General features: G+C 40.1%; 1 protein-coding gene across 3 annotated transcripts in view; it reads right to left on the bottom strand.

The window, feature by feature from the left end:
- Positions 1-18,674, bottom strand: part of aoc2 (amine oxidase copper containing 2) — a 30,040-nt gene extending 11,366 nt beyond the window's left edge. Inside the window, exons 1-2 of one of the 3 annotated variants that reach the window (XM_050068464.1) lie at positions 17,039-18,671; positions 8,875-8,997 (exon numbers count right to left, since the gene is read on the bottom strand). In XM_050068464.1, coding sequence (XP_049924421.1) covers positions 8,875-8,997; positions 17,039-18,608 — 1,693 coding nt within the window. In that variant the 5' untranslated portion in view covers positions 18,609-18,671. Of the gene's footprint in view, positions 1-8,874; positions 8,998-17,038 lie in introns of all 3 variants that reach the window. The other 2 variants (XM_050068463.1, XM_050068465.1) reach the window with 2 other exon arrangements.
- Positions 18,675-26,968: the final 8,294 nt, after the last annotated feature.

Genomic DNA, 26,968 nt, shown 5'->3' on the forward strand with positions numbered 1-26,968 from the left:
TAAAAACAAAATGGGGGAGTGCAGCAAAATGCCGCCTACCTACTTTTGTTTATACAGAATGTGCCTTTTTCGGGGCAATGGGGGGCATGAGCAAGTAACAAAACATGTAGCTCAGCGTGTGACGTAAACAGTGACGTGGGAGGGAAGCCGCGGCTAGTCAGTCCTTCGGCAATTCTCTCATAAGTCGGCCCGTCCTTCACCATCCCCGTCATCTGACGGTTAATGGCCTCTTCGTATGCGAGGGCGAGGAGGGCGCACAATGCTTTGTCTCCCCAGTTGCTCATCTTTACAGTGTCTGTCAGGTTTGCGTTTCCCTCTTGCTACTAGCTGCTCGCTAATTCCTGCTATCAGCTGTTTCCTGTTTATCCACCACCAGTGGCTCGCATGTGCGGTGTCATCAACAGCTCCTCCTACAAGTCTTCAACAGCCCCTCCCGTTGCAGAAGGCCACCTTGTTCTGTTTAAACCAAAGAGGTTCCGCCAATATGACTACCCTACGAGGCGGAAAATTGGGCACCTCGGATCAACTCGCCAACTCTGTGTGTCTAAACGCTTGCATCTTGCCGGCAAAACGGCCCAACATTCGCCGAAAATCTGGCAGTGTAAAAGGGGCTATTGATTGCAAAACAAAGTTAGTAGCTCAGTGCTATGATGGAGGTGCCATAATGGCATCAGGACTGAATGGAGTACAGGCTCGTGTTAAAGAATCAGCCCCCAGGCTCTTTTGTTATGCACACACATCAAACCTGATGTCCCAGGGAACATCAAAAATTTAAGACTGCAAATTTTTTGTCTGCATTTTTTACACGTTCTCCCAAATGCACCAAATTACTGATTTTGCAACAGAGGGCTGCCTGCGAGTCTCTCAGGTGAGGTGGAGCTTGGTTGCTGGTTGAGCTGATCCAGCACACCTGGACCACATTGATGATTTTTACCGTGACACGGTACACTGTGCATCAGGACACTTATCACAGTTGGGAAGCTTTGACTTCTGTTTTTTTTCTTTTTGCCAGCATTAGCATTTTTGACTTTGCTGATGTGCTCTTTGTTTTTGTGTCATGCTTTGTCCATGTATGTGTGTTGACTTGTCTTTTCACAAAGTCAAGCTTTTGCTGGACCCTTTATGTTGTTATTAGCTTTTTAGCTTGTTGGCTAACTAGCAGTGGTTGACACAGCGGTAGTGGCTGTAAAACATACAATAATCTCTGCTTTGATGTCACAATGTGTTCACATTGGTCTAGTTTACATCCAAAAACTGCTGCTCTACCATGCTGGCTAGTCTGCTCTGTGCTGGATGTTTTTCTTTGCTGGTGCTGTCTCAAAGTCCCCTATCAATATGTGTTACCTGTGACGTACTAAATATAGCTTGCCTGTTGTACCCACAGATGTATAAAGAGAACTGGATACAGTGTTGGAGGTAGGGCCCTGTTTATTCATATGAAAGTTGCTCAGTGGTGCATGAAGCCAAAAAGTTGGATTTCGTGGGTTTAAAATTCCCCGGATCTTTTGCATCGTTGAGCCCATAGAGCAGGCAAACTAGAGACTTCCAACAGCTGAGGGGCTAACTTCCAGTTTAGCCTTCCACTAATTTGAATGGATAAATAATTGAGGATCAAATCCTGATAGTGAAACAAGTCATTTTGTGGGGGTTGTGATGCTCAAAAAATGTGTCCACTGATTTACAGACTTCACAATGTAATTCTATTGGAAAAAGTCTTTTTGGTTCAAATTACATTATGTGACAAACCTGGAAGTTGTAAATCCACGGTTTGACCATTATCAACAATTGGCGCTTAAGCCCAGCACTGTTGCTGGGGGTTTAAGCGTACATTTCAATTTCAGATTTTAGGGAATGTCACAGACAACACAGCCTGCGGCAGTGGTATAGGAAAACACCTCTGAAGTGACAAACTACAAGTCAGTAAAGTCAAGGTCAGACATTTTAGGAGACATAATAAACATGAAAAAAAACACATTTTTCAGTGGAGGGCGACTGTAATAATATTATAATATCTTTGGTTGACAGTGGAGCTGGCAGGCTGATGCCCAACAGGGGAACAGAAGGGTGTAGTAAACAAACTTGGGCTGTAGCTAGCAAGCCATGAACAGTCAGTGTGACTAAAGGATCTAAAATGGCATGGAAAACATTTGCAGGTACGTTTACATGCTGTTTAATGTGGTGCAGCTGACTGGTTCATTATGTGTCAAAACAAGCTGTAAACACAACACTTACATCATTGTTTAAAAATGTTATGATGAGTGTTTTAAGGAAGAATAAAAACACGCACATCATGTAGGTGACGTGCCACCTCTGTGGTGTGCTTATAATTATTCTCCCTCAAAATGTTGAGTGTGTTAGCAAACGTTTGCCTATTTACACTTCCAGCAGTTACAGAGCAACATAAGCACTTATTTGGAGTTTTGTTTGTGTCCACCTGATGAATGTTAGTCCAGTATTGTAAGTCCAACTAAAGACTTTTTCCATGAACACTCACCCTGGTTTGGTCTATCTGGATCTGTAACTGTGAAATTCTCAACTATGTACACCAGCTAGTCTCTTATTGGTGCTAAGCAGATAGTGTCGGAGAGTTTGAGACAACCTGATCTCACAGAAATACGTGAAATGACCACGACCTCTTAACACCGCATTCCATGGTGGCAGCACGTAATGAAATTACGTAAAGATTACGTGCCGGTACCATGGAAACAATGCCAATGTAAAGTCAATTAGGATCCATTGTTGTGGTGGACACACGGATTCCCTGGTTCAACAACGTCACGTCAACCTCGTTTTCCTCAATGATATCTTTAACATTCCTGTATACACACAAAAACACGGAAGTGTCCTTGATAACTCAACAATATGACAGGTTAATGTCAAGGCCATTGCCAGCTTCTAATAGCGTAGGGCTTTAAGAGCATTGTGCTGTGGGCGGATGTGGCGCGTTCGACTACTGTTTTGTACTGTTCTGCCACAACCAAATCCAAACGCCACTATCTCTATTAAGAAAAGATTGTTTGTGTGTGTGTGTGTGTATGTGTGTGTGTGTGCATCAAATCTTGCCAGAACCAGTGGCCGCCCCCCGTTGCAGATGGCTCCCACTGAGGAAACACTGGAGTTAAGAACAAAACTATGATAAAAGACATAAAATATTAAGGTGTAGGCCTAACATAAAACAAATTTGTTATTAAATAAATTAAAACATATAGCCTACATTAGACAAAAGTAGAGCATGCTAAAAGTAAATACAATACCAGGCTAAATAGTATCTAAACAATAATAAATTGTATCTAAGTTATCTATTAGGCTACCATTCCACTCTGTAAATAGATTTTAAAATTTCAATATAATTTTAATATTATTTTTGCTTATTTAATTATTGTTATTATTGGTTTACTTTTTAGTAGTATTGTATTATCTGAGGATGACTCATTTTAGTAATGAGGATGACTCATTTTAGTAACTATCTACAGTAAAAAAGAAAAAAACAAGCAAAGAAACAAATAAGAATCAATTTATACACTGGACCTTCAAAGGGCTCTCTGAAACTAGACCTGGCATGGCTTGTGTCCAAAAAAATGAAAACTTTGTCATAGAGCTAAACCAAATACATCATTGGAAAGGTCCCTGGAGATTAACATATGTCAGTATGAAGATTCTACATGGCTCCCGCTTTCAGCCATTCACCTTTGAACCTNTTAAAGTCCACAGTGTACTCTCAATTCAGTATTTACAACTTCCAAATCCAGGAAAAACACTTATATTTTTTAAAAACTACAATTCCCTAGGACCGCGCCATGCAGTTTGATACATATCAGCAACATAGCTGTAGTTCTCCTGATTTGCAAAGTAGGGCTCTAAATAGGGTTGTAAAAAGGTACATCTACTGAATATATCTAATATCTAGTAAAGCCGAACTAGTAATGACACTGCACCTAGATGAACTATGTTAAGAAAAAGCAAGGACGTTGGCTAAATTTAGATATTTTAGCTAGTATTCTAGAAACTGCATTTTTGGGACGGTATTTTTTGCGGCTTGTTGTAAAATAGAGTCGTAAAAAGATATATCTACTGAATATATCAAATGTCTAGTAAAGCCGAACTAATAATGACACTGCATCTAGATGAACTATGTTAAGAAAAAGTAAGGATGTTGGTTAATTTCAGATATTTTAGCTAGTACTGTAGAAACGGCGTTTTTGGGAAGGTAGATCTTCCAATTGTAGAGTTGTCAAATAGAGTCATAAAAAAGTAAATCTACTGAATATATCAAATATCTAGTACAGCTGAACTAAGTAAACTGTTATTATTATTATTATTATTATTATTATTATTATTATTATTATTGTTATCATTATTATTGTTGATGGGAAATTGTGACAGAGGAATATATTTGCCGTTTTAATATCAAGAACACTTTTGTGTTTTTGTGTGTATACAGGACGTTGTTGAATCAGGGAATCTGTGTGTCCACCACGACAAAGGATCCTAATTGACTTTACATGGGCATTGTTTCCGTGGTACCGGCACGTAATTTCAACCCATTATGTGCTGCCACCACGGAATGCGGTGTTAACCCTTATGCCTTGTTAAAAAAAAGTTACTTTCACCTTGTTAACTACAAGATTTGTAGTTTGACCTTTAAACTGGAATAAATTTAAGACAGATCAATATTTTTCCAAACTTTTCCCCCCAATTTCTTCATTAAGGGGTTCTTAATTGATTTATATCATGATTTAATGAATCACATTAATAATTAACCCTTCAGATGCCAGTTTTGATAATATACCACTAACGGCTTTTTTGAAAAATACACTATAAGTCAATATTCAAAAAAAATTTTTGACTTTTTTTATTATCAGTGTCACCGGTTTACCCATCATGATAATACGTGAGAAGATTGATTTTGGTGTAATATTACTTTTTGTATAATGTCAGTTTGTCCAAAAAAAGTTACTTTCACCTTGTTAACTACAAGATTTGTAGTTTGACCTTTAAACTGGAATACATTTATGAATGATGAATATTTCACCAAACTTTTTTCCCCAGTTTCTTCATGAAGGGGTTCTTGATTGATTTATATCATGATTTAATGAATCACATTAATAATTAACCCTTTAAATGCCATTTTTGATCATATACCACGAACTACTTTTTTGAAAAATACACTATAAGTCAATATTCAAAAAAATTTTTTAACTTTGTTTATTATCAGTATCACTTACCCATCATGATAATATCTGAGAAGACTGATTTTGGTGCATTATTACTTTTTGCATAATGTGAGATTGAACAAAAAAGTTACCTTCGCCTTGTTAACTACAAGATTTGTACCATAGACTTGACAGTTTTGACTGTGACTCCAGTCTCCCTCAGAAGTGTCATCTGAAGTGTTGGTGATGTGTCATTTATCAGCTGGCCGGCCCAACAGACCTATCAGAATCTGTCGGGCCTGCCACACCCCCCGCCATTGGATAGTCTCTGGAGTCTAAATGACACATCAGCAACACTTCGGATGACACTTCTGAGGGAGACTGGAGTCACAGTCAAAACTGTCAAACAGGTAAAAGAAACATCTCTTACACTTTTTGGTCTGAAGATAAGAAAATACTGAACAAATAACGTGTATAATCATCATTATCAATATTTATCTCGTGTTCGTTGGCCAAAATTGGCCCTCAGTTACAATCAGGGAATTCCTTTTTACATGCCATCAATCAGTTGATGGGTGGGTATAAAAAGCAGCGATCACAGTGTATAAAGATGCACGATGGCTTATTTGGCACTGTTAGAGGATGTGGTGGATGGGAGACTCTGTAGGGAGCAGATATTCAGGAACCAGCAAGACCTACTGACCAAAGATGATGAGTGGCTTATGAACCGGTTCCGACTGCTGCATGCAGTGCTGCTGGATCTCTGCGCTGTGTTGGGCCTGGCGTTACCAAGAAGCATCCGCAGGAACCAAGCTGTGCCGGTGCTGTGCTGTACAATGTACTACTTGACACGGATGCTGGCCCCCGACCCCGACCTCTATCCCCAGGAATTCGAGCCAAATGCTGCTGCGCGCCAGCATCTGGATGTGATGCATTGTTTATGAAAACAAGGCATATTTTAAGAAATCATTTGAGTCAAGACAATCAGATTGTTTGTCAAACAGCTAAGGCAACTGTGTCCCTCATTTAGAGTGTTTATTTCAGACAGTCACTGAAACTGTCAGCTCCAACCATCCCTTGGTTTTCTGTCTAAATAAATCACTGCAAATAGCTGTAACACCTTAATATCAGACCACTTCTTGACCTCTGAAACAGTCTGAGGTGGCAGCATTAACAGCAGCTGCCACTCCGCTGCATTCTCAGCCTTAGTAATGTCTCTATTGAGTCACCAAACAGCATTGTCTTTCTGTTATCAACCTCCCCAACAAGAACTTCAACTTCACATTGTGTGAAGTTTCGTTTTTTATCTTTTAATGCTACGTTTGCCGTGCTCTCCTTCGTGCTGTTTCTTGTTAATGATAATTAATTCAGGGCGTTTCACTGGCCATTTATAGGCGTCTATGGGTGGGGCAAGACGCTTGCTCACCTGCGCCAAATTTCGAGTTGATTGTGATTTATAAAGGGAAACAGGCGTGGGACATGCGTGCGCACTGTGTTATAAATCAGGATATTTTTGTGCATAAGCACTTTCTGTGCTTTGTTCATACTTCACCTTTAGAAGCACTTTCTGTGCTTTGTTCATACTTCACCTTTAGTCACCTTTCCTGCGCACAGTTTTATAAATGAGGCCCCAGATCTCCCTGCTCATTTGCCGGCAAACAGCCCCTGGTTGACAAAGTTTGTGTCATCCCGGGGCTTTTTCGTCGGCTCAAGGGCTGTTGCTCCAACCACAAATTGTACCTCCTCATTTTTGTACACAATGCGCCACCACAGACACAAAGAGTAAAGAAGGGGATCGAGAAAGAGATCATCCCCCACTCTCTCCCTCTCTCTCTCTCTCTCTCTCTCTCTCTCAAACTCCAATCGAACAGTAACACTAAGCAGTGCTGATCAAATATAAACCAAGATTCTATAACTGTGTTACCTATTTCTTGCCTAAAATGTTTTCAGAAACACATGCAGTGCACAAATCAATATTGTTTGTTCCCATCCTACCGCCATATTGCTTTCTGTGTCAAAACTATGAATGTATAAATGAATTTGGATACAATGCTGAATGAAGATGGGACCACAGTCATTCCTATGAAAGTTGCTCAGTCTGCCATGAAGCAAAAAAAAAAGCTATATTTCTGCAATAGTTAATTATTGGGATGATTAACGCTGCTTCTGCAACATTGGTGCCCATAGAGCAGGCGCACTTTAATAATTCACCACCAGCTACTTCTGATTTAGTGCTCCGCTAAATTGAATTGGGATAAAAAGATTTAATCATGCGGCTCTCCTGGCCTTACCAAATATTATCAGATCGAATGGAATAAATCCTGATAGCGGAATGAGTTATTTCCCTGGGGTTGTGGCGCTAAAAAAAAAAAAAATGTATCCACTGATTTACAGCTGTCTCTTTTACAATGTCAGTCTGAGGGAAAAAGTCTTTTTGGGCCCTTTGGCATCATGTTACAACTAGGAAGTTGTAAATCCACTGTTTGGCCACCGTGAAGATGGGTTTCAAAGCCTGGTGCACTTCCTGGAGGCCTGGTCAAAACAGACAAGCTCGCTTTCTGTCACCCATCAACGGGAACATTAACTGGTCCTGTGTGTCGCAATGCACTCTGGTGGTTGTAGGTTTTCTCGGCGGCTGTGGCTCACAGGTAGAGCAGGTCTTCCACTAATTGGAGGAACAGCGGTTTGATCCCCAGCTCTTCCACTCTGCATGTCAAAGTATCCTTGAGCAAGATACTGAACCCCAAATTGCTCCCAATGGCTGTTCCATGAGTGTGTGAGTGTGTTAAAAACTGAGTAGCAGGTGACACCTTGTAGCCTAGGCCACCAGTGTAAGAATGTGTGTTTGAATGGGTGAATGTGACTCGTAGTGTAAAAAGCGCTTTGAGTGGTTGGATGACTAGAAAGGCGCTATACAAGTGCGGGTCCATTTACCATTTGCCATTTACCTCTTGAGCAAAAGCAAATGCCACAGTCCTTTTCCTTTGTTTTCTCTGATCATGTAGCACCACTATCAAAAGTATTTGCATAGTATTTTCCCACTACATAGATAGCCCAGTTTTATGAAAAGACTTTATGAAAAGAAAATCTTTCCACCAGTGAAATACTACTTTAATTACAAATGTGTTAATTGGGGAACATGTTGACACCTGTAACAAATGGGTTTCATTGATACAAACTCAACAGTATATTTTACAGCATTATTATTATGTTATTCATTGGGAAAATATAATGAATGTGCAAATATAAGTGAATCAAAGTATAATAAAATTTAACTTGTGGCGTGAGTGAGTATGAGGTTTCTACTGGCTACAACAAACTCATAAATTACACGTTGCAATAGCTTGTTACTTTTACAATCCCTGGACAATAGAACATGCATTCAGCAGTAATTGTGTTTTTTAGTGGTCAGTCAATAATTATTTGACTTACTGCAAAGGTGCTTTATATGAAGGAGGATTAGGGCCATGTTAAAGAAAAAAAAAATCTTAGATTCTCCTTCATAACCTTGTAATAAACGACTTTGTTGTAGAAATAATTCATATTAATGGCAATAATAAATTGGGGAAAAAAACATTGTGAGACATTCAGGTGCAGAGAGAACTTCATGCTGTCTCCACATGGTCAAAAGTCTCAATGTTGTTCATGACCTTTGTTTCACACTTTACTGTTAAATGTTGTGAAACCATGTTGTGACAGTTTTACGGAAGTGAAAGCAGACTTGCCTGTTCTGTTTTGAGCTGCTTCTCCACCAGCTGAGGAATCATGGCATAACGATCAGTGTTCCATGGCAGTGACACATTGACATATTCCATGTCTTTCGTCTGGAAAAAGTTATTCACTCCTGAGGAGGAAATGAAGCAAAACTGTTACTGTAATAATACTTGTTTTCTCTTGTAGTTTCAAGCCAAAACAGGCTGTTCTGTTGCTCTTGTAGATCCATTTAGGTGTTTTTTTTTATTTATTTTTAGGGACCTCGGCCGAAGGACCACCTAGGCACACTAAAATGGCTGCTGCGGCTCTGACCTAAACCCAACAGGAAGTGAGCTATTTCCCTTTCAAGGTAAGATTTCACCTCAAAAATGCTCTTTTTAAAAATTCCTTAAAAAATCAACTCCTCCTACACCGTTTATCATATCGGCTTCAAACTCGCACACATGACAGATCAACTCGTCCTAATCAGATATTCTGTATAACTTTGTCATTACTCGAATGGTTTGGATTTTATGGCGTCTTCCAGGTGATGTCTTACAAAACCTCCTGACGATTTTTGTGCCACCTAGACACACTAAAATGCCCGCTGTGACCTGTACGAATGTCGTAGAAAGACAAAACCAAAACTGGCTTGTTCGTCTTATCAAGACCTACAAATCACGTACTGTAACCACTGACCTAAATCCAACAGGAAATGAGCTAGTGCCTCTGAAAGGTGACATGTCACAAAACCTCTTGACAAGTTTTGCACCACCTAGACACACCAAAATGGCTGCTGCGGTCCGTACGAATGCTGTAGAAAGATCAAATGAAAACTGGCTTCTTCATTTCCTCGAGACCTACAAATCACTCATTTACACCAATAACCTAACTCCAACAGGAAATGAGCTAGTGCCTCTGAAGTAACATGAGCAAATGTGTCAGCTGTGAGCTAGTCATCATAAACGTGCAACCAAGATTGCATTTTTTATTTTACAAACATGAAGCCTATATCTATGCGTTCAGAATGAGTGTATCTCTCTTGTGGTATGTTCAGACTGATGATTGGACCTACGGTTTGGGAATGAAAGGGAGGAGTTGAAAGCCACCTCCATCTGCCTGCTCTTCAACTTGTCTCTCTGTGTCAGTGGTGGACTTAGGATGTGTGTAGGTCAGGGGTGAAAAGGAAAAAAGGCCACCTACTGCATGACAGGGGAGGCCATTGATGGAAAAAAGGCCACCTACTGCATGACAGGGGAGGCCATTGATGTGGAAAAAATCTGTTTACCCCCTAAACCTGCTCAAAAACTCACCAAAATTGGCACGCATGTCAGGACTGGTGAAAAATTTTAGAAAATGAAGTAATTAATCCTCAAAGTTCCAAAATGGGCTGTCTAGTGCCACCTAGACACACTAAAATGACCGCTGCGGCTTGTAGGAATGACGTAGAAAGATCGAACCAAAACTGTCTTGTTCGTCTCATCAAGACCTACAAATAACACACTTGCACCCCTGACCTAAACCCAACAGGAAGTGAGCTATTTGCCCTTTCAAAGTAAGATGTCATTTTTCACAAATTCTCTCTCTCAAAAAATATTTCCTCCTACACCATTTATCCTATCGGTTTCAAACTCACACACGACAGACCAAGCCCTGCTAAACAATTCCTCTGAACAACTTTGTCATTACTCGAACAGTTTGGATGTCACAAAACCTCATGAAATTTTCGTGCCACATAGACACAGTAAAATGGCTGCTGCGGCCCGTACGAATGCTGTAGAAAGATCAAACCAAAACTGGCTTCTTCATTTCCTCGAGACCTACAAATCACTCATTTACACCACTGACCTAAATCCAACAAGAAATGAGCTAGTGCCTCTGAAAGTTACATGAGCAAATGTCTCAGCTGTGAGCTGGACATTGTAAACTTGCGACTAAGATCGCATTTTTGACTGGATACACATAAAAGCTAATTATGTCTGCGTTCAGAATGAGTTTATGTATCTGGTGATGTCTTCAGATTGACGATCTGACCCATGGTTTGGAAACTGGAAGCACTAGTTTGAGAAATTTTCAACCCATTTTGAAGTGCTTGCCCTCACACCCTATCTCTCAGTCAACTTCAGGCTGTCATTAATTAGCATAACAATGGCTTCACTCTGACAGACACAGGCCTGTGTGTGTGTGTGTGTGTGTGTGTGTGTGTGTGTGTGGTCACACACACCTGACAGGATAACATTGACCAAACTGACCAGCTCATGTGTCTCATTCCTACATTTAAATAAATGCCTGACAGCAAAAACATGTAAATGCAAAATTTCCAGGTCCAACTCTTTTGCCTCATTTAGAATCTGAATCAAATCTGTAGCTAAAACTGTGCTGCAGCAGTACACGATCAAATACATGTAGTCCTGCTCAGTTTCTCCACTGAATTTAACTAGCGTCTGCCTGCTGTTACATCAGGAAAGTATACACATCTTTGAGGAAATGTTACACTCCAAAATGACAAGCTCCTTTGTTTAATCACCACTTTAGTCTTTGTAGAAATGGTTTTCTTTTATTATTTACTCTTATTTATAATTCATGTTTTGTCCATGTTAATATTTGTTATCCTGTTAAAATGTATATTATGTATTTATATATTTATATACTTACATCACAATGTGTTACACAACAAAGGAGGAGTACTGTCACCACAGACCTTTGTTTTTTACAGTACATGGGGAACACTTCAATTCTTAACAGTATGACAGACACCATGTTGCTGTTAACATTATATAATTACTTAATCATGACCGTGTATTTCATTTCAATGTGGATGTTTTGGACAAGACATTTGGTTTTCATAGCTGACATATCACAGGTACATTTTAGTTAATACATCGGTTGAAAATTAAATACATATTGTAATGTACTGTAATATAAAGTCCCTCTATTGCCAGAAATGACCTTGCGTTCTCTTGACATTGCTTGTTTTATCGACATTTTGACTCTTACGAATAATTCGCACTGTCTACGTGAGCTGGAGGCCGACAGCGAGAGCTAGAGGTCCCGTTCATTGCTGCTTGCAGCTTTAATTTTTTATGAATTTCGAGCTGCAGTGATTGATATTTTTGTGTCTAACATGGACCAAATCATTATGTGTAATGTTAAACTTCACAGAGAGCTTTAGACCTGCATGGGAAATCAAATGGATATACTCTGCTGTCTTGTAGGAAATTGCCAGTACTTAAGGTACTTGTTTTGGTCAAGAAGGGATCTCTGGGGAGTAAAAATCCATTTGACCAGTTTCTCATCAGTTGTTGGCTACCAATGCCCAAATGAATTCTGTAAACAGTCTCCCCTTGGTTAAATTAATTGACCTATTGTCACTAACTGTAAGACATTACCATATTTATATTTATATTCCACAATACTGTATGTGTGCATTGTTGTAAAGTTACCATACTGACAGTCGATTAACCCATTACAAAGTCCCAAAGGAAAACTTTGCTGTTAAGCTGCTAGTTAAACTGTTGACCTGCAACACATTCTTGAAGCTAATTTATAATCCCATTACGCATGAAAATAGATATGTCAATTTCAAGCCTTATAAATGTCACTGCTCTTTTACTTTTATGCATCCTTTATGATGGCATAGATACAGACAATACAGGATTAGGGGCGGCTGTGGCTCAGAGGTAGAGCGGGTCGTCCACCAATCGAAAGATCAGCGGTTCGATTCTGGGCTCCTCCAGGCTGCATGTCGAAGTATCCTTGAGCAAGATACTGAACCCCAAATTGCTCCCAATGGCTGTTCCATCGGTGTGTGAGTGTGTTAAAACTGAGTAGCAGGTGGCACCTTGTATGGTAGCCTCGGCCACCAGTGTATGACGGTGTGTGTGAATGGGTGAACGTGACTCGTAGTGTAAAAAGTGCTTTTAGTGGTCACTAGATGACTAGAAAGGTGCTATACAAATGCAGGTCCATTTACAATAGATCAGTGGATCCCAACTGGTGGGTCGTGGTCCAAAATGGGCCACAGGTCCATTCTGAATGGACTGTAAGTGACTCACAAACGTGTCAAGTTTGTTTATTTTATATAAAATGTACTTTATTTTGAAGTACAGTGAATTTCCGGCACAGAGCTTTTATTTTGAAGTGCCACTTCCTGTTGTAGGTTGAGTGACTAGTGGACAGCTACTTGACACAAACAGCAAACTAGCTCAATGATATGGCCAAACTTAGTATGACGCCTAATATATGAAACTGTGTGGACCTTGAACTAATGATTAAGAACCAATCCGGACCCTGAGGCTGGAACAGTTGGGAACCACTGCTTTAGAACATTGCACAGCTTGTCACATTTGCATCATGTTGTGCAATATGACCATACATTATGCTATCACATGAACCAATCTTAGCTAGCTAGCTAGCTGGCTAACATATAGGAAGCAGGCTACATGCAAGAGAGAGAGCTGAGGGAGGCAGCTGAATCCAGCTGTTGGGAGCAGGCTCATGACTAAGAATGATATTTCTAGGGCTGTAGTCTCCTGGCCGACTAGTCGAGTATTTTGTCGATATGCTCTCGTCTGACCAAATTCTCATTGGTCAAATAATGGCCGTGTTACTGTCATAAGGAGAAAAGTGCTACATCAGTGCTTTCCAGGATTAAACCTTTATTTCCTGCGGCGGGGGGGACAGGCTAAGTTTCCTGTGAAAATGGGGGTGTTTTCAAAACAAGTTGAACTCGCCCACCCTGACGCTCAGCGTTGCGGTGACGCAGACCTCCTTTCAGTTTCTGTATACTGAAACCATTTCCCTCAGTGGAGGGAAGCTTGTATTGTATACAAGCGACGAGCGGAGATTTCCTTCGGGATTTATCCTGGCTTCATATGAACAGAGGAAATCTCAACTCGTCGCTAGGCTAATGTATACAATGTAAAATGCCATAGGCTGGCGCTAATAATGTTAGCATGTTGTTTTTGTTTGGAAAGCGTGTTTAGTGTGACGGTTGTTTTGTCGGTGAATGTTGTGAGTTGTAATGGAGCCAAATTGTGTGCCGTTACCTTTGCTAAATGCTGCTGTTGTCTCTGGCTTTATATGAGACAAGGGAAAGATGCTAGGCTAATGTATACAATGTAAAATGCCATAGGCTGGCGCTAATAACGTTAGCATATTGTATTTGCTTGGAAAACGTCTTCAGTGTAAGACAGTTGTTTTGTCTGTGAATGTTGTGAGTTGTAATGGAGCCAAATTATGTGCCGTTACCTTCGTTAAACGTTGCTGTTGTCCCTGGTTTTATATGAGAAGAGGAAAAGATCGCTAGATGATAGGCTAATTTATACAATGTAAAATGCCATAGGCTGGCACTAATAACGTTAGCATGTTGTATTTGCTTGGAAAACGTGTTTAGTATAAGACAGTTATTTTGTCTGTGAATGTTGTGAGTTGTAATGGAGCCAAATTGTGTGCCATAGAGTGCCGAAGTCACGCCCCTTCCGGTGAAGCTCATGGGATCTTAGATTGGAAAAAATATGAATGGCAGTGAGTGAGGAGAGAAATATTATCTTTGTTGTGACATGAAATCCAAATATGTCGTTAATGAATTTAAAACATACATTTCAAGGTCAAGAAAGTCATACTTTGTGGTAAAACTGTTGAGATATAAGCTTTTGAAAAAAAACGTAATTAGAAAAACTACAAAGGAGGCGGTCGCGTATGTGATGTCATAGCTTTCGCTTGCTTCTTGCAGCTTGGAGTGACTGCAACCTGGCACAAAACAGACAGACGTCTTCAATCATAAATCGATTAATCATAAAACAGTGGAATTTCAGCGGGGAGGCCAAGCTGCAGGAAGCGAGCGAAAGCTATGACGTCACATACGCGACCGCCTCCTGTGTACTCTTGAGTCTTTCTAATTAAAAAGCTTATATCTCAACAGTTTTACCACAAAGTATGACTTTCTTAAGCTTAAAATGTATGTTTTAAATTCATTAACAACATATTTAGATTTCATGTCACAACTCAAACGGGAACAAAAGATAATATTGCTCTCCCCATTTACTGCCATTCATATTTTTTCCGATCTAAGGTCCCATGAGCTCTACCGGAAGGGGCGTGACTTCGGCAAGGTCCCATGAGCTCTACCGGAAGGGGCGTGACTTCGGCACTCTATTACCTTTGTTAAATGTTGCTGTTGTCCCTGGTTTTATATGAGAAGAGGAAAAGATCGCTAGATGCTAGGCTAATTTATACAATGTAAAATGCCATAGACTTGTGCTAATTAACGTTAGCATGTTGTATTGGTGGGGGAAATGTGTCCAGATAAAGACAAGTGTTTGTCTGTTAGTTCTGCAATTTATAATGAAGCCAATTTGTGTACTTGTGTTTGGAATTGGCTCTATTAAGCCATATTTAATGTGTGTTTTCAATCAACTAAACTTTACAGCACTTAACAGAGTCCTCCACCGCCTACTAGTGTTTTGGAGGTGTAACTGCAGAGTGACACAGACACCACCACAGAAGTAAAAATAACGTTTTTCCCACGACTAATTGATTAGTTGAAGATTATGTACCACTTTAGTCGACCAAGATTTTCTTTGGTTGACTACAGCCCTAGATATTTCTAGTAATATTTAAATCAGTATAAATACTCAGTAGGCTACATTATGTCTGTGTATAGTATTGTGAATAAGTTTCACCTTAAACATAATGTTACAGAAAGTGTTTTTCTATAGGGGGCTAACTCAAATAGCTCCAATTCAAAGAGTGCTGGAGAGCCTAGTGATCAAGTAAAATACTTCCAACAGCTATCGTGAAATACAAGGCCAGTTCATTAAATCCTACAGGCTATGACATTTTGTAAACGCTCTGTATTCTGGTACATATTTACATACAAAACAAGATATAGTCTACTTCATTCTAGTTCCTGGGCTTCACCTGCAATTATTGAGTCAACGTGAAGTAAGGCAAGCACAGCATTTGCATAATTTGGTTGCTCTTTGGAGAATTTATTCACGTATTAACGCCTGGCAGAGCATTTTCCCCCAAAAAAGCTCCTCGTTTGCAAGGAGAAAAACACTTAATGTAAACAGATGGCATAAATGCAGGAAAAAGCAGAATGTGCCAACCATGAGACCACAAAAATAGAGAGGATTTGAAAAATATATGTTTAACAGACATTTCCTACATGCCTCTAAAGAATGAAAACAATTAAATAAGTATTGCAACAGTATTGCTTTTATGTTAAATAATTTTTATTTGGTTTAGTTTTTGGTTTGTGCCTTGGGTAGCAGAGTACCAGGAAGGAGGGAAGGAACCCAGGCTGTAGGCTTGGCCCACACCAGGGACCCACAGTCCCCTGTGGCCCACATACCTCTGGGTACTGGATGCCTAAGCGAGGCAGAAGAGGAAGCCCATCATTTCTGGAAGACAGCCTGATACCCCCAACCCCCAAGGAACACTGCACATAGAATCGCAGGGGGACTTGGGACATTAGCATGTCTAATGCAGTCAGCACAGAGACGAGGACAGCCATGCAAGACTCATACGGGCCTGACGGGTTCATCACTCTGACACTGGTGGATCAGAGGAGGAGGGGGAGGCACAAACATGGAGGAAACAGCAGACTCTTGAAGTCATAGGGTTTATACGCTGTGCAGTACCAGAAACAGTATGTGATAATGATAAGGAAAGAAAAAAATGGCAAAATTTGTTATAAATCGGGAGAATTGCGGGAGAATTGTGACTTTGGGACAAACCAGGAAAGAGCAATGAAAATTAGCAAGGTTGGCAAGTATGATAAAAGGTGTATTTTCAGAATGAAGTGCTTTACTCTGGACATGGGCTTTATGTAAAGTTATGGTAAGAATGTGCAGTATTTTTTATTTTACAAACTTGAAACTGATTTTAGTTAAATTACCATTTTTACACCATTCAGGTACATGCTGATGGGTGTGTAATGTGTGTGTGTGTGTGTGTGTGTGCGGGGGGGGGGGATTCAGGGTAGAGCATCAGCCCCACAGTGTCTGTGCACGCACCCCTGGCGTTAAGTCAAAAGATTAAGGGGGTTTGGGGGCCTTAAATTCATCACCATATTCTGTCAATATCACTAATGTTTTTTTCATAACTAACCAGATTTGATTGCCTTTTTACTTTGACTTTTTTTCCACATTACCCTGCACAGATAAACAGGTTGAAGTGTCACTCACCCATCACATCAAGGTCCACCTTGAAGTTGATAAAGTGGGTGTGGATGTTGCCCAGCACTTTCTCCGCTACCTGGTGTCCGTATTTCAGACTACCATCTACCAGGTAAGTAGCGGAGATGTAGCCGGTGGCGTGCACCTTGGCCTCCACTGAGCCGCTCTGATAGAAGATGAAATCCCACATGTAGTCATAGTTCCCTATAGCCGTGATCGTTCTGAACACCAGGGCGCTGTTTACCATCCCGCCGTAACTATTGTGGAAAAAGTCAGAGAAATGCCTTCGCAGGGGTTGACCCATGTTGTGCTCAAAGATGCATATTGAATTCCTAAATCTGATCGGGGCTGGAACATCGATGTAGCGGTATGTGTCCACATAGGTGGCTTCGTGGGGGCAATCCACGCCACGGACCAGTTCGTGTGCGAAGCGCCCTATCCCGATGCTGGAGTCCAGAAACTTGGTCATCATCATCCCCGGGGTCATTGATCCGTACACCGACATGGCCTCCTGCACGCTCAGCTCGTAGAGTATCCTCTCACCTTTAAAACGCACATCAAACGCCCTCATGCCTGTTAGAGAGCTGAGCCCGAAGGCGAAGCTCCAGTCCAGGTACAGGACATGGTTGTCGCTGATACTGTAGCGCTTCCCCTCTGCGTAAAACAGCTGTGGGCCGATCTGCAGAGGCTTCTGATTGGGTTTCAATGAACCATAGTCTGGCAGCTCCTTGTAAACTATTTTCTTAATAGTCTCCGCGTCATATTTCTGTTTAAGTTCTTCTACGGTGTCGAAGTATTGGCCATTATAAACCAGTCGCTCCACTTTCCAATCAGAGGCGTTTAAGCTCTCGTGGTTTACCAGTACCTCAAAGCCCACCGGGTTGATGTACATGCCGCTCACATCCCTGTAGAAAGCTATCCAGGTCTTTCTGTCCCCGGATTGGACTCCACGGGGCATCTGCTCGAACGCGTTCACAGTCTTGTCCTTATCCACGTCGAAGCTCTCTTTCATGAGCCTCCCCAACTTAGAGAAGACTCCATCCAGAAATTTGAAAAGCAAATGGTATTCCCCAATGGTGACCGTGCGCGCGGTGATAGGAAGCTCCGTCTTGTACCTCTCCGTGGTGACATCTCTGTGGTATGTCGGGTTAGGAAGAGGCCCCACTACGTACTCCTTAATGTAGCCTCGGGCGCCGTGGAAGACCACCACCGTCGCCTCTCTCACTGGTTTGATGCCTTTCTCATCCAAGTAAGCCAGCGCGTCCGCCTTCTTAGGCAAAGAGAGATCTATTAAAAACAAGAAATTTTCCGATGGCTTGGTGATCTGACTGGTGGATATGTCCAAGTCTTTCTGCTTGAGCATGTACTGCTGAACCTGCAGGTACTCATCCCGGGTGAGGTCAGCGAACACGAGGCTGCGCTTGTCGTGCTTGCCCCTCAGCGGGTGGACACGCTGAGCGGAGCATTTGGGTGCCCTGGTGGAGTGGATGCCGATCAGGACAATGTTGAGAATGATGGAGACGAGGACAAAGAGGATGAGCGCCCATTTTACTAGAGAGTTCATCCTGCGCTCTACCATTACGCACGGGCTTGGAGAAAAGGGGAAGATCAATGAGCGATGCTATGTGCAAGCGGTCATATGAGCATGGAAAGGCGCGCCCCTCAACTCCCACGCCTCTCTGCATGGATCCCACAACCCCCCGCCCATCCCCTTCCTCTCAGAATGAAGTTAAGGAGCTACTGTTTCATGCAGCCTCTGTTCAGCTTTACGCATGTTGTTAAAACATCATACCAGTGGGTGGTGGTGGAAGAAGTATTCAGATCTTTTATTTAAGTAAAAGTAGTAATACTACAATGTTGAAACACTCTGTTACAAGTCAAAGTCCTGCATTTAAACTTACAAAAGTATTCGCATGAAAATTAAAGTACCAAATGTAGAAGTACTCATTCAGACAGGTTCATCTCAGAATAATATATTTTACATTACTGCATTATGGTTATTGATTTAATGTGTTCATTGCTTTAATGTGGCAGCTGGTAAGGATGGAGCTCATTTTAGTTACTTAGTATACTCAAGGTGGCTTATAAATACATATAATTTATCAGTTGATTTATGTTTTGTATTAATAATCTTAATCTGTAAAGTAACTGGAGAGTAAAGCTGTCAGATAAATGTAGCGGAGTACATCTGCCTCAGAATGTAGGGGCTTAGAAACAGAAAGTAGCTTAACATGGCAATACTTGAGTAAAATGCAAGTACCGCAAAATTTTACTTAAAGGGTAACTTAGTAGTTTTTGTTTTTTTTAACTGAACCCTATTTTCCCATGTTTTTGTGTCTAAGTGACTTATCGGAAACATTTTTTTTTGTTAATTTGGTGCAGTACTGAGCGAAACAGGCTGCAATGTAATCCCTGAGGGCAATCGTTCACTGTCAAATTAGGTGCAATTAAAGTGCTTGTTTTTACCATTGACATGTTCAGATTGTTATTCTAAGTGTCCGACAACTATAGAAGAGGTCCCTGCCTTTTTGTGAAAGAATAAGATCCTTTTGGATAAACCAGAAACAGCCCTGAAATTGCTATCATTAAACCCACCAAACTCCATTTTAATAAGCAATTCAGTAAGTAATTTCATAATCCTAAAACACACTTAATTCAAAGTTGACAGAAGCAAAATAAAACTCACAAAAGCCATCTTGGTTCATCTCTACATTGTTATAACAATCACCAACTTTGCTTTGTTTGTAATAAATCCCTTAATTCACCCACTTCTATGTGAAATTATGCTGCCTCTACACACGCTTAAGTTACTGTTTATTTTAATGGAGTCTGGTGTGTTAAGTGATGGTGATTTCAGAGCTGTTTCTGGGTAAATGAAAATTAAATTCAGTTTTATTTATAAATCCCAATATCACAAATCACAATTTGCCTCAGAGGGCTTTACCGCTACGTCATCCCTCTGTCCTTAGGACCCTCAAAGCGGATAAGGAAAAACTCCCCCAAAAAAACCTTCAATGGGGAACAAATGGTAGAAACCTCAGGAAGAGCAACTGAGGAGGGATCCTTCTTCCAGGACTGACAGACGTGCAATAGATGTCGTGTGTATAGAACAGACTAACATAATAAATCCATATGACAAAATTATATATAGAGGGAGAGACAGAGAGAGATATACAGCAAACAGTAAGGACAATAGCTACAATAACATTAATTTTAGTAACAATATTGTAATTACAGTAGTATTTTGGTAGTATATGTGTTTAAAGTATATATATATTAATATATGACAGCATGTGACAATAATAATCATATGCATATAATACTAGTAGAAGTATGATAATACTAACAGCAGCAGTAGGAGGCATCAGGCAGGACCACGGCAGCAGCGCAGTATGACCCACTATCCAGGCGTAGCCGCGATTTGAGGGAACCTGCAAGACAGTGGAGCACAAAGTCTCTGGAGAAGAAGCTGAGTTGGTGACATGCAGTACAGCTGAGTTGGTGACATGCAGTAATAGAACATCAATGTTAGCAAATGAAGATGAACCAGCGTTTCAGAGTCTGAGAGCAAGAGAAAGAAGGGGCTCTGTTTATCAAAGGAGGTCCCCCGTCAGACTAGACCTATATCAGCCTAACAAGGGACTGGACCAAGGCAAGCCTGAGCCAGCCCCAACTATAGGCTTTATCAAAAGGTAAAATCTTAAATGTACTCTTAAATTTGGAGATGGTGTCTGCCTCCAAGACTGAAACTGGAAGATGGTTTCACAAAAGAGGAGCCTGATAGCTGAAGGCTCCCGTTCTACTTTTACTCTTAATCAAAAAGGTGTATCTCTGTAAGAATCCTTTCCATAATGTTGACACTTAGAATAACAATCTGAGTCTGTCAGTGGCAAAGACAAGCACTATTAGTGGATGTAAGATCACTGCTCACTGCAGCAGCTCTTCCACGCTGCTGACTGCAGATTGTTCCCATTCATAATTTAAACACAAAAATATGGTAAAATAGGGTTCAGATTGGATAATATCAAAGCCACCCTGCAGTTCTTGAGTAAATGTACTTAGTTCCATTCCACCACTGCAGGTAACCATTGTGATTCGACTTTCTAAAGATTGTGTTAGCATGTGTTAGCATACTTCAAACTTAAATCAAGCAAAATCCAAAAATTTCTTTTCTGAGCATTTCAAAATTTTAAAATGTTTTCATTATATAAATGTTGAGCTATCCTTTCTGAAAATTGTATCTCCCTATAGTTTGAATGTTGTTTCAGGGCCTTTTTCACACTGCTAGGTAATTCCAATCCAGTCACCAGAAAAAATATGTATAATACTATGTAGCAAATATGTTGAAACTTTACATTTCAACAATGCTGTGATTAACTTGTGGTTAGGTTTAGGCACAAAAAACACTTGGTTATGTTTTGGAAACAATCGTGTTTTGGGTGAAAATACACAGTTTTGAAAACAGTAATGTCTCAGTAAAACAGCTGTTTGTCTTGGCACTATCCCTGGTCGAGAAACAGTGAAAAGTTGCTGAAACACTATCATTTGTGTTGTGTGTTGGTTTAGAACAGTGGTCTGCAGCTTGGCAGGCGTCTCACCTGGGTGTCACACCATCCATCATCCTCTTCTCCTCCACATGACGAAGTCCACCAATTTACTACGTCACTTTAGAAACATTGATATGATATCTGAGAAACACACAAATGTAATGTATACGTGGTTTGCAGAAACATTCAGTTTCAGTTTATTATTCAATAATAATTTCAGTTTATTATTCAATAATAATAATAATAATAATACATTTTATTTATAGGCACCTTTCACGACACTCAAGGTCACCTTACTAGCAAAGATAGAGAAAATGACAGCAGATTAGTCAACAAGGTAAGGAATAAAGTAACATAATATATACAAATAAATAATAAAGTTAAATAACATAACAACAAATAAATATTCAGCAAAGCTAGTTTACAGTAAAAAAAAAAAATAGAATGGGAGTCAAACAGAATAGGCTATTTGAAAGAGGTGAGTTTGAATTAAGAAATAGAGGGAAAGGAGAGGGATCAAAATTTTGTCTAAAACGAGGAAAAAGAGAAAACAGAATAGAAAGGGTGATGTGTGCCATTTTAACTCTTGTCAGAAAATTTGATATAATTGAATTGGTCTATAAAGCGTTGCCAAATTTAGTAAATTTTTCCTTGTTTTTCAGAGAAAATTTAATTTCCTGTAGTTCCAAGTGTTTCATTACATCCTTCATTAGATTGACTGCGTTGGTGCAGTTGTCTGTTTACAGTTGAGTAAGATCAACCTCTGCGCCAGGAGGCTGACAAATGATACCACATTATGTTCCACGCTGTTTTTTACTTTGTTAGAGTCTGTTATTCCTTGAACCCCCATCAAAGGATCTGAGTCAATAGGGGTTTGTATGATTCTTGGTAAGATCTGAAAAATATTGCTCAAATAATATGATATCCTCGATAAGCTCCAGAACATATAGGCTAATGAAGCCAGAGGAAGCCAACAGCATTCACATGAAGGATCTATATCTTTGGAATTATCCTATTGAGTTTTGTTTTGACCAGTGTAAGCAATGTATTACCTTAAACTGCAGGAAGCCATGTCTTGCAAATACTGAAGAGTTGTGAATCTGCCTGCATGGAGACATTTTTTTTAATTCACTTAGTTTATTGTTGAAATAAAAAAAAATGAAAACATCAGATATTAGTCAACATTTAAAAACGCAACATGTCTATGTCATAAATCATCAGATATTATCTCTGTAGTCCTCCTTTGGGGCGTTTTCAAAAGTTGTACTGAGTGACACAACACTTGACTCAGCAGAGCCTTGTATGCAACAGTGTGGTTCTGCATTTTTCACATGGAGCCAAAGTGTAACCCTTTCAGTCTCAGGCCAAAAAGCATGTTTTTGTACTACCTCCAAATAATCTGTGTCTCACAATCTATTATTAACTTCAAATGTAGATATATTGCTCCTTATTTTTTTCAGCATTAACAGGGTTATTTTTTAACAAAGAAATGTTTTATGTGAATGGCTGCATCAATGATTTATGATGACATAACAAAAACAAAACTAACCAGTAAAATCCATCTGCTTATGGTGAAAATAATGGCTTTACAGGAGCTTTTTACCAGTAAGGCGGACAGTGATGAAGAACATCAAATCTTCACTCAAAGTAACTTCTCCTCAACTTCTACCCAACACAAACCCCTGTCACCAACTCACTTCATAAGCAGTGGCGTGCACAGACATTTTGGGGGGCAGGTGCTCAGTGAAAAATAAGGGCACCTTGTGTGGCATGTGGAACCGCCAGCTGCCTTATTATAGCAGTGTGAGATTTAGGAGAAAAAAAAACAAAAACATTACAGGCACATGTTGTACATACTACATAGCTGTGTTCTGCAGACAAATTTTAATAGGCTATCTGTCATTGTCAAAGTTTTAATAATGGACTTTTAAGGTAAATACAAGATTACTGCAAGTGTTTTAACGTAGAAATAACTTATGGTTGGTACAAAATAATATAATTAGCTAATGTAGCTTCATGCCTGATTTAGTACCGCCAAACCACTTTGTGCAGTTAAAATAAATCATGGACAGCTTTTAAGATATTTCAATAAAATTAGAGGAACAGTTCAACTTTAAAATCTGAGCTTTAAAAGGCCCTAAACAGTTAACATGACTCTGGTGTTGACTCTGACCTTTCTTCTTCATCAGTGGGTTGAGGAGTTACATATGCCTCCTCATCCTCCTTGCTGCTGGTAGATGGCTTTATCCAGGAGAGCAGAGAGCTGCTTCCCTGGGCTGCCTGCTGTAGCTCCCTTTCTTTTTCTTTTCTCAGCCTTTCCTTTCTAGGCATTATGCTTCAATTGGTAAATGAAAAGAGACCAAAAGTATGAATAAGACTGCTTGGTGACATTACAACAAGGCAGACAGCTACTTTTTCTGCAGGCAATTGGGAATTGCCTGTTTGCCATTTAGCAAATAAATTACTGCAAGTGTTAATTATGTAGCCTAATGTAAATCTACACAATACTAAATATTCAGCTAAAGTATACTGATAGCTTCACACGCTGTACCAATGACAAATTCTACCGACATTGGTTGTGTGGTGGTCATCATGTTATATCCATTATTGATTTTGGCTAGCGTCTAGCTTGTTAAGCAGGTGGGCAGTCGGCTAATTTAGGCTCAGCTGTTTGGCGCTGTATGAGACAAGCTACTTCACAACAGAGACAAATAAATGCAAGTTATAGCTTGGCAACTGAGGCTTACGGGGCAAACAATACACTCGATTCATTTATGTGTTACCTGGCTGGTGGGGCAGGGGAGGAGATGTGTGTGTGCTGCAACTGTGCAGTGCTGCTGCAACGTGCCTTTGTTTGTGTCCGCTCTGCATGTTCACGTTGACAAAGGAAGAGAGGGAAGGGAAGGGGGCATGTGTGTGTGTGTGGAGAGGGGGGGAGGGGTATTTTGGGGCATTATTATTACATGCTTTTAATCGAGAATTGATCGACGATCATGTCAACATGGGCCACATACAGTACACTGTAAAAACCCCCCCAAAAAAACGAACTTTCAAAAGGGCACTTGCTTCGTCCAGAGGGCAAAGGGCAGTTGCTATATGTATACACCATAGTGTCTATCTGTGCATGCCACTGTTCATAAGGGTCAAAGGTGAATACATGGACTGTCAATTACAGTTTTTATCCAACAATATTCATCATTTGGAGTAAAAGGAGAATATATATATATATATATGTGTGTGTATATATACACAATATGAACTCACTGTATTACCAGGAATGCTCCTTAAAAATTGATCGCTAGGTAATTTTGTTGGTACTGTCTTTAGGGGTGCCCTTGAAAGTCAGTGATTCAAATCGTCAGTCTGTTGACTGAGATTGCTTTCCTTGTTATGTTTTTTTTTTTTTTTTTTTTTTTTGTTAGTGTGCTGTGCAGTGTACTGGGGGTGTTTTGGTACCCGGGTTTTGCACTCTTGACTTTCATGCTACTTTTTGATACAGACAGCTACAGACACAATGCAGTGGCTGGCAGAAGGAGAAACTTTCCATCTTAAGGCTATGAGATAACACTATCTTCTGTCTGCTTGGAAGTGGTGAATTTAAAGGTCACAGATAGGCTACTTAATATGACTATGACTAATATCAGGCTTTTGTTTGATATCTAGTGTTAGCAAAAAATGTTTTTTCCACATTACTGATCCATCGTTAATGCTCTTAGCTTGTTTACTATGTTGCATGAATGCTGCTGTAAGCCCTGTACAAACTTTAAAACTTTATATGGACAAAAAACCCAAATCGTTTTCCACAAAACTTGGTTATTTTTTACTGAGACATCACTGCTTTTCCACTGGGGATAGTGGCATGAAAAGTGGTTGGTTTTTTTTACTGAGGAATCCCTACTTTTCCTGGCAGGATAGTAGCATGAAATGCAGTTGTTTTCTACAGAGACACTGCTGGCCCCCCCATTATATTTTTTATCAAAAACGTGATGTTTCCTAACTGTATTCTTCCAAAGAATCACACAAACATAAGCATTTGATTGCATCCATATTGAATCCATCATGCCATGAATATTGTTGTAAAGGAGGGTGCGTATCAGGTCAGATCTTGTACCTTTTTTATAAACTTATTATTGTACTCATCCACAATATGGAAGATGTTTAGCTTCTGACTCTTAACTAACAGAGGAGAGAATGAGCTCTCTGAAATTATTTGTGAGAAACACCAAGTCTTAAAAGTACTCACAGATTCAGTATTGCACTCCTGCAACATTGTTGGACTCATGATGGACAGTTTGTTTTAAGGTTCAGAATCAGCGCAGCAGTACCAGCGTATTGCCTTTTCTATTCCACACATTCCTCTTTCTTGTCAAATCCCTGCACCTACATTACCCACAATGCAACTAGACTGCCTACAGTAAAATTGGAGATTCTTGTATTATGCCAGTAGCAGTTAATGTAGCTTGGAACCCCCAACTCTTCAGCCCCAACCGATGCTGACTCACATGATGACACTTGAGGACTTTTATCAGACTTGACACAGCATCCTTTGAAGTCACATTCTTAATCCTAAGACAAAAAACTTATATAATTTAGATGCCACTGGAAAGCTGCTTTATACATACTGGCCCATGACTATTGAAATGCTGACAAAGAGTGAGATACACTTCAGCAGCTGGTGGAGTACTGGGATTCTGCAGAGACTGGTAAAATTAAACTGTGAACTATGGACCTGTATTTCAACATCCTCATAGCAAGATAGGAATAATCAGTGAGTCCTATATTTTTAGCTGAAAGGTTTCAGTGTATCTCTTTCCCTCCCTGCCCTACATGACCTCACTTCCACTAGTGAAGCTGAACGTGCAGACTGCAGGACCAACAATAGAGACCCCTGTTGTTGTTTCCTCCAGGTCCTGTCAGGTCACATAAAAAAGGAAGCCGGCCTTAATTGGCCCGCTCTTGACCTGCCTTGCTTCCTGCTGGCCTGGTGGGAAATGTTGTTTTGCAGATTAGAATCATGGCCAGCATTCTTTCCAACGTTCTGATGTGTTTAATAGCCATGGGATTTTTCAGACTTCCCTCCACCATGTAGATGTAAGGAGGGCAGAGTAAGGCCAGTTTAGAAAAGAGAGTGTTGCACTATGATGATATTTTCGTGTGCAATATTACCAGCTGCCTTCTGTGGCAGCAAAATATAGTTCCGTTGTCTGATAAATGTACTTACACATGCTGGTCATTTGCTGCACATTAGCTTACTAGCTAATTTTATGAAGCATGTCTATAGAGGTCTATGTTAAGCTAGTAATTCATATGCAATGTTACCTGTGGAGAGAAAGTTCAAATTTATCCATATTAAAAAGGCAGTTTGCATTGTTTTATTACAATAAGTTAATGA

Source organism: Epinephelus moara, chromosome 18 (assembly GCF_006386435.1).
Source record: "Epinephelus moara isolate mb chromosome 18, YSFRI_EMoa_1.0, whole genome shotgun sequence".
In the NCBI taxonomy this organism is placed as follows: domain Eukaryota; kingdom Metazoa; phylum Chordata; class Actinopteri; order Perciformes; family Serranidae; genus Epinephelus; species Epinephelus moara.